General features: G+C 39.6%; 1 protein-coding gene across 1 annotated transcript in view; it reads right to left on the bottom strand.

The window, feature by feature from the left end:
• DPYD (dihydropyrimidine dehydrogenase) overlaps positions 1 to 2993 on the bottom strand; it is a 972677-nt gene extending 969684 nt beyond the window's left edge. The window contains exon 1 of the mRNA XM_010598084.3: positions 2892 to 2993. Coding sequence (XP_010596386.1) covers positions 2892 to 2930 — 39 coding nt within the window. The 5' untranslated portion in view covers positions 2931 to 2993. The remainder of the gene's footprint in view (positions 1 to 2891) is intronic.
• Between the last annotated feature and the right edge of the window lie 14156 nt (positions 2994 to 17149).

Below are 17149 nucleotides of genomic sequence, written 5' to 3'. Positions count from 1 at the left end.
ACTAAATAAAGAAGTTCCGTAAAGTTCCTGCTGAGGACAAGGAACGTGTCCAATATCCTATACTCACCTCCTTTGAAAAGTCTGTATACAAAGTCACCCCCGAAAAAATTCAAACTGTCTATAAAGAGCAAACCCACAAAATTAAAATCACTTTTCAAAGCATGTAGCCACCATTAATGAACTTTAGAGTACTAATTATTCCAATGTCAGTGATTGTCCTGATAATGTATTTTTTCTATACCTTTGTTTTTTAATGTTTGTCCTTTTTCCTGACAAGACGCTGTCAACTTGTGGCATGTTTATTATCTTACTACTATTAGTTTCCTTACTTAACAAATTATGCAGCTGAGGCTCAAAGACGCTAGGTAACTTGCCCAAGATCCCATAGCTAAAAAAGGAGGAGAGGTAGACCTCAACCCCAAGCAATGAGCTCCATAGGCCAGGCTCTGAACCACATTCATGTGTCTAGGGGAAACAAAACAAATCTGAAAAAAAAAAAAAAACACTTTCTACTTCCCATGCACTTCTACCATTACTTCAGTGACAACAATTTCTGTGCACTAGGTTCTATGACCAAGTAACACTTTCTTGCTATGCATATCTTCCAGGCCAGGGGTATTCCAGCTTTGAGGTCTGGTGGCCTTCTGATAATTTTCCACGCTCCCAACCCTTCACACCCTGAAGTGATACTGGGTTGAGGCTAGCAATTAAGAAGCGAGCCCACCACAAGGCAACTTTGTTTATCTCAATAACTTTTTTCTTTCCCCCAGAAACAAAGACACATGTTTGGAAGCTTCACTAAAACCTGAGGCTCTGTAGCTCATGGGGAAAATTAAATCACTACTATACTGGGCTGTCACTACCATCTTCTGTTCTTTTCACACTGACCATGTGAATATGTACTCTGTTTCATACCAATACATTTTTTAAAAGATGACTTACTTCTCTATGTATCTGAGGCTAAAGCAACTGTCACAATCAGATCAATCTCGAGACAATGGTTTTAATGGATTTGCTCAAGGAAGGCAAATCTAATACATGCATTACAATTTGACAGAAAACCAAGCTTTCATAACTTATTCTGATTCTTCAACACAAAAATGAACTTTGGTGAATCAATAGGATCGAGTGAGATATCTATGCTTGAGTGTGTTTCTCTAGGCTTAATGCATTTTTTCTCACTGCATTATATTTTAATGATTAATTTCACGCTCTTTCATGGTATTTTAGCTCATGAACCATTGTACTACTTTGAGAGAAATGTAAGATACTATGTGTGATGAAAGATGTTGCTGACTAAAGTGTGTTGCATATGTGAAATACAAAAAACCTGAAAAGTGTGAATATCATTCTTCTAGATTACAGTATGAGGCAGACTGGCCACACAAAATAAAGTCAGACTGAGCTGAGTGAAGTGTGAGTCATAAATGGTTTTGGATGAAAAACAGCACATGAAATTAAACTGGTCATTTAGTGTTTCATTGGGTCTTTCTCAGTGGAATGTGGGTAAGTACTGATTTCAAAGATAACTGCAAAAGAGATACAGAGAGAGAAAGAATTTAGGCAGAAAACAAATCATTTTGAGAAATTACAAGGGCCAAAAGCCACCCCCCATTCCACGCTCAGTAAACGATTTGTTTAAATCAAAGCCACAAGGGCTAAGAGCCAAATATGCAAATATGGGAAAAGAAAAATATATTTTACCCTGCCCACACATGAATTATCAGTGGGTTAAATACATCATGTTGATCAAAATCAACAAGTAAACTACAATCAAGAGAAACCGTAAGTTTCAGTAGAGATGACCACGTGGTAAGACTTGGGCTGTTGTTGCTCAAGTGAGTTTTTCAAACCAATGTATGGAGTCTGCAGAAAATACTACTACCTTCCCCCAAACAGGGTACGAAGTTCCCTCAATCAAGGCAGGAACAAAACATGGCAAACGCAGCTATTCAGCAAACAGGTGGTTGTTAAACTTGTACTTAAGCCACCAAAAAGACCCAAGAAGGGAAAATTCCGTTGTCTCTAAAGAAAGCATACATTCCTTCCACCAGAGTAGGAGTCTGAAAACACAAACAAAAAACTAAAAAGCAATTTGTCTTAGCTCAGACGTGCTGACATTGGTTTAGTATGTCTAAAATCACTGTTCATCACCAAATGCTTCTCATCACATACATTAAAGGTACCAGAGAGAACTCAAAGGAAATGGTCATTCTATTTCGGGTAAGACGGATGCCATTTTTACAGAAACAGAGTGCAAGAGGGAATTACAAACTGTTGGTAGGAGAGAAATACACAGTTTATTATGTTTTTCTGACTGCACTGCATTTTCCGTGTTCTCAATACTTTGCTACAGTCTTCCCTAGGTTAAATTATTTCACGAGCAATTCCTAGGGCTAGCGGGGAATGAAAGCTACAGCTAACACACAGATCTCCTTTAATTTCTATACTCCACCTTTACAAACAGGAGGATTCGGCAGTATTGGAGGTAAGGGCAGAGGACAGGTGTTCCCAAACAACATATACGGGGCGAGCAAGGCGGCGCGGGGGTAGATTGGGTGAGAAATGGGCGTTCTTATCCTCCAGAGTCCTCCTCTCGAACTCGTGTGCTTCTTCAGTCACCACCGCTCCGGGCAAGTGACAAGATAGGTTTCCGTAAACCCCCTCCGAAGTAATCAGACAGGTCTCAACGCAAAGAGCAGCCCCTTGCAGTCCCCGGGAAGTCCTCCACTTCTCTCCCCGCCTTTCCACAGGGACCCTAGCTCCGCAGATCTCCTACTGGGGCAAACTTTCCCGCGTCTCCGACTCTTTCCCTGGCCGGAGGCGGCCTCCCCGGCACAGACCAGCGGGGTCCCCCTCCCGTCCCAGGCGAGCCGGCGCGCAATCGGTACCTCGATGTCAGCCGCGTCCTTGCTAAGCACAGGGGCCATGGCAGTGCCTACTCTCTGGAGTCTCCGAGAGCCAGACGCCACCTGCGTCCTCCAGCCAGGAACCGAAGTGAAAGCTCCTTCCCGGAACTGGAGTAGAAATGGGAAAGCGGGGGCGGTGGCGCGGGGGCGGGGCGGCAGCCTGGCGGCGACACCCCCAGGCGGGGCTGCGCGCTCTAACCTGTGGTTCCGGCGCCCGCCGAGCGCGGAGCAGCGGGGGACCGAGCCAGGCCTCCCGTCGCCCCTCCCACCCTCATCCCGAGCCTCGCAGCGTGTTTTCCTCCTGCAGTTGGAAGGAAAGCTGGCCTAGAGCGCTCGCCCCGGGGCCTGGCTTTTGCTGTTAGAGCCGCGGAAGGCTGAGCTGGGTCGGCGCGGCCCAGATGTGAGGAATCCCTAGAGTTAATGCTGTTCGTTTGTTCCTGAATACCTTGCTACTCTGTCATAAACCTTTCAAGGAAAATATATTTTCATTAATTTAAATGGGGGAAAATATGGTGTATTCCAATCCATTTTTCACCAACAGAAAAAGATTTCAAGTGAACAATGAAAACAAGTATATATGTCATAAATAACAATTTGGAAGTAAATAAATACACTTTGTACATAAAATATAATATTGTTATTGTTGTTAGGTGCCATCTACAAGGTTCCGACTCTGTGTATAACAGAAGGAAACACTGCCCTGGTCCTGCGCCATCCTCACAATCATTGCTATGTTTGAGCCCATTGTTGCAGCCCATGTGTCAATCCATTTCTTTAAGGGCCTTCCTCTTTTTCGCTGACTCTCTACCTTACCAAGCATGATGTTCCTCTGCAGGGACTGGTCCTTCCTGATGACATGTCTAAAGTAGTCAGACAAAGTCTCGCTACCCTGGCTTCCAAGGAGAATTCTGGCTGTATTTCTTCTAAGACAGATTTGTTCGTCCTTCTGGCAATCCATGGTATAGTCAATATTCTTCGCCAACACCGTAATTGAAAGGCATCAATTCTTCTTTGGTCTTCCTTATTCATTGTCTCGCTTTTGCAGGCGTATGAGGCAATTGAAAATATTATGGCTTGGGTCAAGCCCAGCTTAATCCTCAAAGTGTCATCATTGCTTTTCAACACTTTACAGCGGTCTTTTGCAGCAGATTTGCCCAACACAGTACGTCGTTTGATTTCTTGACTGCCGCTTCCACGGGCATTAATGGTGGATTCAAGTAAAACGAAATCCTTGACAACTTCAATCTTTTCTCCATTTATCATGATGTTGCTTATTGGTCCAGTTTTGAGGATTTTTGTTTTCTTTATGTTGAGGAGTAATTTGTGTTGAAGGCTGTACAGCCTTTGGTCTCATCAGTAAATTCTTTAAGTCCGCTTCCTTTGGGGCAAGCAAGATTGTGTCATCTGCATAGCGAGGGTTGTTAATGAATCCTCCTCCAATCCTGATGCCCCATTCTTCTTTATATAATCCAGCTTCTCGGATTAATTGCTCAGCATACAGATTGAGTAAATATGGTGAAAGGATACAGCCTTGAAGCACACCTTTCCTGATTTTAAACCACGCGATATGCCCTTGTTCTGTTTGAATGATCGCCTGTAGTCTATGTACAGGTTCCTTCTCAGCACAATTAAGTGTTCTGGAATTCCCATTACTCACAATGTTACCCGTAATTTGTTATGATCCGCCCAGCCTAATGCCTTTGCGTAGTCAATAAAATGCAAGTAAACATCTTTATGATATTCTCTGCTTTCAGCCAAGGTCCATCTGACATCAGCAATGATATCCCTTGTTCTGTGACCTCTTCTGAATCAAGCTTGAATTCCTGGCAGTTCCCTCTTGATGTACTGCTGCAACTGTTTTTTGAATTATCTTCAGCAAAATTTTACTCTTGTGTGATATTAATGATATATTTGGTAATTTCCACAGTCTGTTGGATCACCTCACTCTGGAATAGGCACAAATATGGATCCCTTCTTGTCAGTTGACCAGGTAGCTGTCTTCCAAATTTCTTGGCATAGACCAGTGAGCACCTCCAGCACAACATTCATTTGTTGAAACATTTCAACTGGCATTCCATTCAGTTCCTGGAGCCTTGTTTTTCACCGATGCCTTCACTGTCACTTGGACTTCTTCCTTCGATTTGTTCTTGATCGGTTCTTGATCATGTGCTATTTCCCGAAATGGCTGGATGTTGACCAATTCTTTTTGGTACAGTGAATCTGTGTACTTCTTAACTTCCTGTGTTGTTCAATATTTTGCACAAAGAAGAGTCCTTCAAAATTGCACCTCAAGGCTCAAATTTTTCTTCAGTTTTTTAGCTTGAAAAATATAGTGTAGTGAAGGCTTATTTTCCTCACTTTAAGAGTAAGAGAAGATCTCATGGAGGGTGGTGAGTGGTAGAGGAAGGGTGTGGAGGCGTTTCTATGAAAGATATTTCATTTCTACATCATTTTCTTCACCAGGTTTTCAACCGTTTTGCGCCCATGGTCATCTTGCACTCTAATTGCTTTTACAAATAAAATTATAGCACAGCAAAACACTTTTAAGTCAAATTGTTGTTGTTGTTTGTTGTCATGGAGTCATCCTCAAATCATGGCGACCCCAAGTATCCAGAGTAGAACTGCTCCACAGAGTTTTCAAGGCTGTAACCTTTTGGCAGCAGATTACCAGTCCTGTCTTCTGAGGCGCCTCTGCGTGGGTTAAAACTGCCAAATTTTCAGTTAGTAATTAAGAGCTGAACTATTTGCACCACCCAGGGAACCTTTAGAGGTAAAAACCATCAGCACACCAAAATAAAGCCCACAATTTGCAGAAACATTGTCTTGCTGGCAACTGCCTTCAGGAACTACTCAGGGGTGAAGTAGTAGATGTTCTTTCATCCATCCAATAAAAATGAAGTCAGGGCATTGGCTAGATACTGTGCAGGATGTAAAATCAGGAGTCTTCCAAGAATTTACAGTCCAGGAGAGGAGAGAGAGGTGAGCTCAAATGTCTACAGCTAGAAGCAGCATGTAGTTAGTGCTCTGGGTACTACAAATTCAAGGTTGTATCTTTGCAGGACGATTGTTTGTAATGGCACTTAATAAAAGCTATTATTCAGGTATGTGAAGCCCTCTTCAAAAGTTGTTCTTTAAGTTTGGAGCCCTGGTGGCATAATGGTTAAGAGCTAGCTCGGCTGCTAACCAAAAGGTCAGCAGTTTGAATTCACCAGGTGCTCCTTGGAAACCCTATGGGGCAGTTCTACCCTTTCTTATAGGATCACTATGAGTCAGAATTGACTTGACAGCAATGGGTTTGGTTTTCTTTATGTTTTTGCTCTAGAGCTTGCTGGGTAAAAGGGGAATAATTTCACTGAGAGATGATGGTCCCAATCCAGAAAATATTCACCTTACTTGTGAGGCTATCTGGACTCCAGACCTCCAGGCTCCTCTCACCCCAAGTTAGATGCAGCCTTCTCTCTTCATCCATAACACTTTCTACTTACTGTTATTAAGGCCTTTTATCACATTTCTTAATCCTCTAGGCTAGATTATCATCGTCTGAAGTCAAACATTTCCTCTTCATTGTTATTCTTTCATTAGTTCATTCATTATTTCATTCAGCAAATATTTAGTGAGAATCTTTAATGGGCCAGACACTGGGTTACATTCTCTAGATATAGTCTTCGAGAATACACATCACTCTTACAAAGCTGATACCCAAAGTATACAAGTAAACAAAATAACAAGAGACTGTGAGCCCTGCTTAAAATATAAAAAAAGAATATGACAGAATAACTGGTGCATGGAGTACCTGGGTGGCAAAAATACTTAAGGGCGCTTCTATTAATCAAAAGGTTGGCAGTTAGAATCCTCACAAGGGTGCCTCTGAAGAAAGGCTTGGTTATATGCTTCCAAAAGATCACAGCCATTGAAAAACCTATAGAGTGCAGTTTTACTCTGAAACACATGGGGCCTCCATGAGTTGGAATCGACTAGGTGGCAAGCGGTGTTTTAGTATGGGTGCTCACCACATTGGGTGTTTGCAGAAGGCCTCTCTGAACAAGCTATCCCATTATCTTCCAGAACCTAACACTAGCAAATGTATACATTTTTCTTTAATCAAGTAGTAGTTTTAAGAGAAATTAGAAAGTTAAATAGAAAATTTGGAACTATCCTACCAAAAATAACAACAACGAAAAAAAACCCCAAACTTGTTGCTGTCGAGTCAATTCTGACTCATAGCGATCATGTAGGACAGAGTAGAACTGCCTCCCCATAGCGTTTCCAAGGAGTGGCTGGTGGCTTTGAACTGCCACCCACATTTAATCTGTTCTCAAGCTCTCAGGTTTCAACCCCCTAAAAAAATCTTGAATCTTTCTTCCTTTCTTCTCTTCACTGCATTCATCAAGGTCCAAGCCACTGGTATTCCAGCTTCTACTCTTGCCCCTCTCCACTCTAGACTGAGCTTTAAAAACTATTAATTGTTTCATTCCGCCACACCCCTAACTCCAAGATAAATCCTTCAGTGGTTGCCACTGCTGTCAGAATAAAATACAAATTCATTAGAGTGACCTCTGAACAACCTACCCCTCCTCCCCCTCCAGCCTCATTGAGGGTCACTCTCACCCTCACTCATTACATTTCAACCACAAAGCAATCTTTCCATAGTCCAACCACTTTTCTCACTTTGCTCCATGCCCACCACACAGGACACTCTTTTTTACCTTCTGCTTGTTTAGATCTCAGAGAAGCCTTACCTACCCCACCTCTACCATCAACTAAATTAGATCCACCCTGTCTCTGTTGTTCTCTTTCTTGAGGCCTTTTTTATCCCTTATTTATAACCTTATCAAATATTATTTGTTTATTTATTTGAGAGCGGCTTGCTTAATATGTCTCATTTAGAACATAAGCTTCAGGAAGAGATAGCCCATGTCTGGCTTGTTTCTTTCCTGGATACCCAACTCCTAACTGAAATGTAGGAGACCAAGAATACTCGGTAAATGAACACAGTAGATACCGAGTTGCCTGATGCCCTAAGCAGTTCATTTTAGTTCACTTTACCATGTATTCTTCTCAGTGCTCCACTTCTTGCTGAGAAATAAATCATAATATCTCAGTGAATATCTAGTTAAAATCTGTCATGTCAACTACTTCCCTTTTCATGGAATAATGTTTCAATTTTCAAAATGCCTCTTAATGAACTATTTCATCTGTCTATAACCGTATCTTACCCACCTTCAAAGCTCCCTTCCCAGTTATTTATACACTCTTAGATATACACTATCACCATTCTTTCTCCAATTTTATCAGTAAGGTTCAGTGTTCGATTTCCTAACCTTCAGGGACATAGACTTTTGTGCTTTTGCAGGTTTCACTATAATACAAATCTTTTATTGGTTAGTAATCCATACTTCCAATTTAGCCTTAAGGGTTGGGCGTTTGGTTCCATATTTATTTTCTTTGATTATTATTCTTCCAAACCACTATAGAGGATAAGTAAAAAATATGCTGTCTTAGCAAAGATGAGCATTTCATCAGTGACGGTCAACAATCAAATCTAAAATTCAAATGCTATTTTACCACCTTCCCTCCCCCAATCTCACCAAACAGATGCATTCCTGTTCTAAGATATTTAGTTAAGGCATCTAATCATACCGCTCAAATGCCACACCTATATTCTGTGATCAATGATTGAATCTAGTAATATTTTAAATTCATTGAAATTCCACATTAAACACAGTTGTACCTGTAAATAATCCAAGCTGTTCAAAGCTTACCACAAATGCATTCACACCACACTTTTTAAAAGTTGTAAATTATGATGGCATTTGTCAAGCTGTCCCTCCATCTGGAAGCATAGTCAAATATCAGGTGTTCCACGTTAATTTTTTGTAGGCTTTGGAGAGATAGCTCATCTAATAGTGTGCCAATTTACCAAAATGCATCTCAGCCTAATCATTAACGTTACTCAAATGAATATTACCATAGTCAAAAGCAAGGCCTATGAGTCATCTTTAATTTTACAGTTGAAAAGTTATTCAATAGCACAAATTTAGAAACACAATAAAAATTCACATTTCCATATGCCTTCATTTTTCCCCCTGTAGCCTAGCATTAAGTAAAAAATTTTTTACAGACACTTAACTCCTTGCCTAGGCAAACTTCCCCCAACAAGTCAAAGACTTTGATCATGAGACCTATGATTTTGCTCATCTGATTTTCTAGGCCCAACTTAATACCTATCCAAACTGACCAAGAAGATAAGGACAAACAATCTTTTGGGTTCGAATATTTCCAGTATTCCTATTAAAAAAGATCATCAGTTTTATGTCTGGTAATATTTTATAGAATAAACTAAATATGATTTAATCATTTAAATATGCTATATATCCTGTATATGTACATATACATGTGAATGCTACATATAAGCATATATATTATGTTGTAGTTTTTATTAAGTGCCATCAAGTAGATTCTGACTCATAGCGACCCTATGTAAAACAGAACAAAACACTGCCAGGTCCTGTGCCATCCTATCATTGCGATGTTTGAGCCCATCTTTGCAGCCACTATGTCAATCTGTCTCCTTGAGGGTCTTCCTCTCTTTTTTGGACCCTCAACTTTACCAAGCATGATGTTCTGCTCCAGGGACTAGTCCCTCCTGATAACATGTCAAAAGTACATAAAACAAAGTCTCATCATCCTTGCTTCTAAGGAGTGTTCTGGCTGTACTTCAAAGACAGATTCGTTCATTCTTCTGTCAGCCTATGGTACACTCAATATTCTTTGCCAACACCACCATTTAAAGCCATCAATTCTTCTTCGGGCTTCTTTATTCATTGCCTGGCTTTTTGCATGCATATGAGGTGACTGAATTTTATGAGGTGATTGAAAATACCATCGCTTGGGTTAGGCACACCTTAGTCCTCAAAGTGACTGACATCTTTGCTTTTTAACATTTTAAAGAAGTCTTTTGCAGCAGATTTGCCCGATGCAATGTGTCATTTGTTTCTTGACTGCTGCTTCCACGTGTGTTGATTGTGAATCCAAGGAAAACGAAATCCTCGATAACTTCAGTCTTTTCTCTGTTTATCATGATGTTGCTTATTGGTCCAGATGTGAGGATTTTTGCTTTCTTTATGTCCAGGTGTAATCCAGACTGCAGTCTGCAGTCTTTGATCTTCATCAGTAAGTGCTTCACGTCACCTTAAATTTTAGCAAGCAATGCTGTGTCATCTGCATATCTCAGGTTGTTAATGAATCTTCCTCCAACCCTAATGCTATGTTCTTCTTCATAGAGCCCAGCTTATTGGATCATTGGCTCAGCATACAGCTTTCTGCATTCTGTTGGATCACTTTCTTTGGAATGAGCACGTATATGGGTTTCTTCCAGTCAGTTGGCCAGGTAGCGGTCTTCCAAATTTCTTGGCATAGATGGAGTGGGCGCTTCCTGCCTTGCATCCTTTTGTTGATACATCTCAATTTGTATCCTTCAGTTCCTGAAGCCTTGTTTTTTTGCCAATGCCTTCAGTGCAGCTTAGACTTCTTCCTTTAATACCATTATGTAAATATATATTATGTAAATTCCATGAAATGCAAAGAAGCACAGATAACATAAAGCCAAAAAAAAACAAACCCATTGCCGTCGAGTCGGTTCTGACTTATAGCGACCCTATAGGACAGAGTAGAACAGCCCCATTGAGTTTCCAAGAAGTGCTGGGCAGATTTGAACTACCAACCCTTTGGTTAGCAGCTGTAGCACTTAACCACTACGCCACCAGGGTTTCCACAGATAACATGGAGAAACTAAAACTCCCTCTCAAGATTTGTTCCACAATTATTTATTGAGTGCTATGTTTTTTATTGTTTGGTGGGAAACAGTTTGAATCCACCAGGCGCTCCTTGGAAAACCTGTGGGGCAGTTCTAACTCTGTCCTGTAGGGTCACTATGAGTCAGAATTGACTCGATGACAATAGGTTTGGTTTTTTTTATTGTTTGGTGGTTAAGAGCTCGTCTGCTAACCAAAAGGTGGAATCCACCAGCTACTCCTTGTAAACCCTGTGGGGAAGTTCTACTCTGTCCTATAGGGTAGCTATGAGTCAGAATTGACTCAATGGCAAGGGTAAAATTTCAGGCACTGTGATAAGCATAAATGATACCTCAATGGACAATAGGGTGGGCAACGGGTTTAGTGGGTAAGAAAGACATTATCTCTGTGGTCACAAACTTTAAGCTATTAGCTGAAAAACACAATTGCCATTAGTGATTTTGAGTAAGTAGCTTAACTGAGGGACCCCGGTGGAGCAGTGGTTAAGCGTTTGGTTACTAAATCAAAAGGTCAGCAGTTCGAATCCACCAGCCACTCCTTGGAAACCCTATGGGCAGTTCTACTCTGTCCTATGGGCCACTATGAGTCAAATGGATGGCAACGGGTTTTTTTTTTTTTTCTTTTTTTCAGTTTAACTGAATGGGGCTATTGTGAGAACCAAATGTCAGAATGTAGGCAACAGTATTTTACAAATTGCAAAATGCCATACAATGTTCATAAAATATTAAAAATTTAAAGATATAATTCTCTAATGCTCACCCTCTGGAAAAAAATTCTGTTAAGGTATCATTGACTATGAAAGCTTTTGGGTACAATGTGGTTGGAGTTGGAGGTTTATAGACTTCTCTGACTGAAAGCGGTGAAAAAATATCCTCCGGAATCAGTATTTCCTGAAAGAATTTCCCTCATTACTTAGAAGCCTTCTCCTCAAGCTTGTTGCTTATCTCTCACCATCAAAAAGTCAAAAACAGTTTCAGCATCTGGCATTTAAAGCTGTCTATTTATTTTCTTGCTGCAATTTTACTGTTTCATAGTTACAAGTTCATTTATATCTGAGACTGAGTGGGAACCTTCAATAAATTATTTATTGTTCCTCTGGTCATCTGTAGTGAATTCTGTGCTGAGTCTCTCAGATACCCACCCCATGGCTCAACCTATTCAAGATTGAGGCACTCATTTCCTTAGTTGCTGGGAGTGTTGGTGGCTAAGAGTTAGTTCTCTGTGAATCTCTCTCTGGAAATTGCCCCTGGCAGAAGACAGCCATCTAACTAAACGTCCATGCCCCTCCCAAGGGTATGAGACATCCAATAACTGGTTGATGTGGAGGCATAGAAGCCGAGCCCTAGCTTCAATTCAAGACAGCTTTGTAAGAGCATTACAACTTCAGAGGCCCCTGGAGGGGTCATCTCAGACATTTGTTGTGAACGCAATAAATTCAACTTCTCCCTTTGTCCATACTGCTTCATTTCCATTTTTCCTACAGGCCTTCATCCATACTGCACATCCCAGTGAACTCCCTGCTTGCGCATTTCTATCTCAGATTCTGCTTCCCAGGGGAACTAAGCTGCATTATCAACACTGGATATTATTTAACTCATAGAATATACTGCATGTAAAGTGTGCCTACTTAGTAATCCTCAAAAATTGAATCAGATGAAATATTCTCACCATTTCAATATCTTACATATTTTGAGGTAAAAAAAAAATTTTTTTTCCCACTATATTTGTTCACCATTCATTTACATGACAAATAATTGTGTGCCCACTATGTGCTAGGCCCACTGAAAAATAATAGAGGTATCATGAAAAACCCCATTACCAGTGGAGTCAATTCCAACTCATAGCGGCCTATACCGCCCCATAGAGTTTTCAAGAAGCGGCTGGTGGATTCGAACTGCTGACCTTTATGGTTAGAAGCTGTAGCTCTTAACCACTGAGCCACTGGGGCTCCAGAGGTACCTTGGTGAGTGGTTAAGTGCTTGGTAGCTAACCAAAAGGTCGGTGGTTCAAACCTACCCTGCTACTCCCAGGGAGAAAAGACTGGGCCATCTGCCCGCATAAAGATTGATGTTGTTGTTGTGTGTCATCGAGTCGATTCTGACTCATAACAATTCTATTAAAAAAAAACAAAAAACATTGCACCGAGTAAACTCTGACTCATAGCAACCCTGTATAGAACAGAGTAAAGCTGCCCATACAGTTTCCTAAGCTGTAATCTTTTGGGGAGGAGCCCTGGTGGTGCAGTGGTTGAAGATGGGCTGCAAAAAAAAAAAAAAAAAGGCAGCAGTTCAAATTCACCAGCTGCTCCTTGGAAACCCTATGGGGCAGTTCTACTCTGTCCTATACGTGACCTATCTACAAGGCATATGTAATCTAACTGCTTGTTGCTTCTCTCCCCCTAAGACTTGCTGTTCTTGTTCATGCCATCACCATACAGGTTTTTCCATTTGTTGTTCCCTCTGCCTGCAATGATACTGCACCAGATGGCCTGACGGGCAGCCCTCAATGGCTTCAAGCATTTGCTTAAATGTCACCTCCTCAAGGCCTTCTTTGGCCACCACATTTTAAAGTGCAACTTTCATTTCGCACGTTCATTGTGCCCCCTTCCTTGCTTTATTTTTCTCCATATCACTTACTACAAGCTCATGTTCTATTTGTTTTAATTATGTGTTTGTTTATTTCTGCCTCCTCGGACTGGAAGGTAGGATTCACATGAGCGGGGTTGTTTTTCTGTTTTGTTCCCTGCCATATCCCCAGTGTCTGGACCAGTGCCTGGCATATTGCAGGTGCTCAATAAATATATTTTATGAATGCATGAAACATCTAATAGGTTGCAATCCTTTACCATTTTTTCAAGCTTCCATACTAGAACTTAATATTGAACATTTTTTTATTTATTGAACATTTATGGATTTGTCTCACGCATAAGGAGCTCTGGTGGCATAGAGGTTAAGAGCTTGGCTGCTAACCAAAAGATTGGTGGTTCAACTCCACCATCCACTCATTGCAAACCCTATGGTGCAGTTTCTACTTTGGCCTGTAGAGTTGCTATGAGTCAGAATTGACTCGACAGCAACTGGCTTGGTGTGCTCACCCACAAAAGAGAATTGTTCAAGGGCAAGCACTATGTCTTATTCATCTCTGAATCCCTCAGCTTACATGCTGTACACAGCAAAGAGCTGTGTTCTAAATATTTGCTGACTGAAAGAACTAGTGGATTAAAAGTCAACATGTTTGTGCACTTCCTAAACGGTACCCACCCCAGTGCGTCTTTTGATGTATAAAAATTGAAGTTTATCATGTATGTCAGTCAGAAAAACACTAAGCTAGGAGCTTACTCTGAAACATGTTTCCTGTTCTCCTTCTTGTCTTAGTAGCTCAACAATATTAGATAATCACAATACCAAAAAACCAAACCAAGTGCCGTTGAGTCGATTCCAACTCATAGTGACCCTATAGGACAGAGTAGAACTGTGCCATAGAGTTTCCAAGGAGCACCTGGCAGATTCAAACTGCCAACCCTTTGGTTAGCAGCCGTAGCACTTACCACTACGCCACCAGAGTTTCCGATAATCACGATAATCCCTGCAAAATATCTATAGTATTTTCAATAAATTTGAAACTATTTTCCATTTATTTTTTGTCTTGAACATATTCAAAGAGTTTCATTAGTTTTGTTTTTTCAAAGATCCTGATAGTCTCTTCTCTATATATTGAAAATGTTATCAAATATGCATGTTTTTAATTTGCATCTGATTTGCAGAGTGCAGGGGAAAGATGATTTGGTAGCGTGTATCTTAGGCAGAATAACCATACCTGAAGTACTTGAACATTTTTAGAGGAACTGATATATTACATGTTTGTGCCATTGTATGTGTGGCACACACATATACACACATACTTATACCAATATATGATATTGTTGCATCTATGCTATAAATGCATAGTAAAAATTTTTTATTATGTAAATGATGTATTAATATTATATTGGTAATTGTTAAGGGAGATTTTGACAGTTGACTCGTGTTTATACAACTGATTTTCTTCTGGTATGTCTGTGAACAAAGAGCTTTAGATGCTTTTGTAATGTATTCACCTTTCTTTTTCTGTCCAGCAGACTTTTAAAAAAAGAGAGAAAAATGTTTGCGAAATTATAGTTAGTGGTGAAATTCTAGTCCCTGCAAAATATATTTAGTATCCTATATTTTTGTCTTTTCATTCTTGCCAGTCATGGAAACTTATATTTTATTCAATGAAGAAAAAATATTAGGTTTTTTACAGTTAATGTTGTTTTAACAGGAAAAGTGTTCACTGATTTCATCTAGTAGTTTTCTTCTCAGAATTTTTAAATCTTGACACAACTTGGCAAAATATTGTTAATACCATCAGGGCTACAACCTAGTTATGAATTTACAAGTTGCATTAAACGAAGCAGATACTGTTAAAGTCATCTCATTTGAAGTTTCTATGCAACTGTTATTTGTTTGATTTTTGAGATTAGAAAGCCAAGAGGAAATTTGAGTTTTGTTCCCATCTTTGTTGGGGAGGTGGGGGAGATGAAAGGTGAATTTAGTATTATGCTGAAGTACCTCAGTTTGTTTAACGACAACCTGCTGAATATAGATAAAAGCTTTAACTTAGTGTGGTATGCATCTTTAAATGTAATCTTTTAAAAGACTTTAATAATTAAATGCAATAGTATTTATCAAACCATCTTCTTGGCAGGAAATCCTTTTAAAACCAAGAATTTAAAATTTAGGATTTAAATTGCAAGACAAACCATTATTGGCAAGCTCTAAGAATCTACCACTCAGTACACTTTTGCTCAAAATGAGTCATTACTGAACCAGTAAATTCAACTGGTCCATCCTGTTTTAGACTTCAATTTAAAGTGTTCCCTGTAGTTTTTTTCTTCTTCATTGCTATTTTTATTGGGGGGCTAGGGGTTGTTGATTAGCATGACTCCTCCAAGTAGCACAAATACATTTCACAATGTGATCTTTGATAAATATCCAAATAGATTTTAAAACTGAGTAAATTGAACTGCTTTTTTTTTTTTTTTATCAAGTCTCATAATTTATTCCCACCATCTGTGTCACACACACACAGAAGTTTGTTTCTTCAGGACCTTATGATATTTCTTGTCCTCTGCAGCACCACCTTTAGGATAGAATAACGTTAACATATTTTGGAATTGACTTTGGCCCCCTGAAGAAAAGAATACATCTTTCAGTCGAGAAGCATTTTTCAGCATAACTGTTTGCAATTTGGAGATTAAAAATGTGGAACCAAAAGCATTCTTTTGGCATCATACTTTCTATTTAAAGGCCACCAAATGTTTCTTTCTGAGAGATTGTACTGAGCGGTTAGGATCTTGGCATCCACTATTGTTGTAGGGAAAGATTTTCCTGGCCCACACTTGTTGTAGCCGATAATGAATGACGAGAATATATGGACAGAGCCACCTTCCCATCTGTACGAGCCTTAACTATCATTGATCGTTGTGTCGCGTCCTCTGATGAACCATGCATGCTTAATCATTAATTTCACCTAAAACTCCAGTGCCTAGCTCTTTAATTTCACCTAGAGCTAATAAAAACAGCTGACTTTATATGCCCAGGATATTACACATATAATTTTTTGTTTAATCACGGCAAGAATTTGAATTTAAAGATAGAGAAACAGACACATTTTAATAGATTTTCTAATACCTGATTTCTTTTTGGAGGACTTCTTAAAACATTAAAAATTTGTGATTTTTGTGTGTTTGTTTTAGATGAAATGACTATTATAATAGCCTACTTATTTTTTAAAAAATATTTTGTGTTTAAAGTGAGAGTTTACACAGGAAATTAGGTTCCCGTTTAACAATTTCTACACAAATTATTCAGTGATATTGGTTACATTTTTCACAATATGTTATTATTCTCATTCATTCCCTTCTGGTTGTACCATTTCCAGTACTCTAGTTTCTCTGTCCCCTTACCTTCTCATCCTTGCTTTAGAGTAGTTTTTGATCCCTTGGTATCATGCACTTTATCTTTTTTTTTTTTTTTAAAGAAGCTCATTATTCACAGGTGATATTCTTTTTTGGGTGTTTTAAAGTCAGTGTAATTTATGCAGTGAATTTTATTTTTCTTTAGGGAAAAAGATGCTAACTTTTTTAGTTCCTATTTTGCTAGGCAGTGTGTTAGACTCTACATTTCTAATTTAAATTATCACAAAATAATGAAAACTGAGGCTTAGTGAGGTTAACAAGATTGATGGGCCACAGATGATGGATTCTTGCTCAGGATCCTTTCCTTTAGTACACCTCCCATTTGACTATTATGCCATCAAATAGAGTAACAGGAGCCTTATGTTTCCCTACAAGAAGGCCTGGTGAGGCAAACAATTAAGCACTTGGCTGCTAACCAAAAGTTTGGT

Source organism: Loxodonta africana, chromosome 3 (assembly GCF_030014295.1).
Source record: "Loxodonta africana isolate mLoxAfr1 chromosome 3, mLoxAfr1.hap2, whole genome shotgun sequence".
NCBI lineage: Eukaryota > Metazoa > Chordata > Mammalia > Proboscidea > Elephantidae > Loxodonta > Loxodonta africana.
The sequence above is the reverse complement of the archived record's forward strand: the minus strand, read 5'-3'. Positions and strand labels throughout refer to the sequence as shown.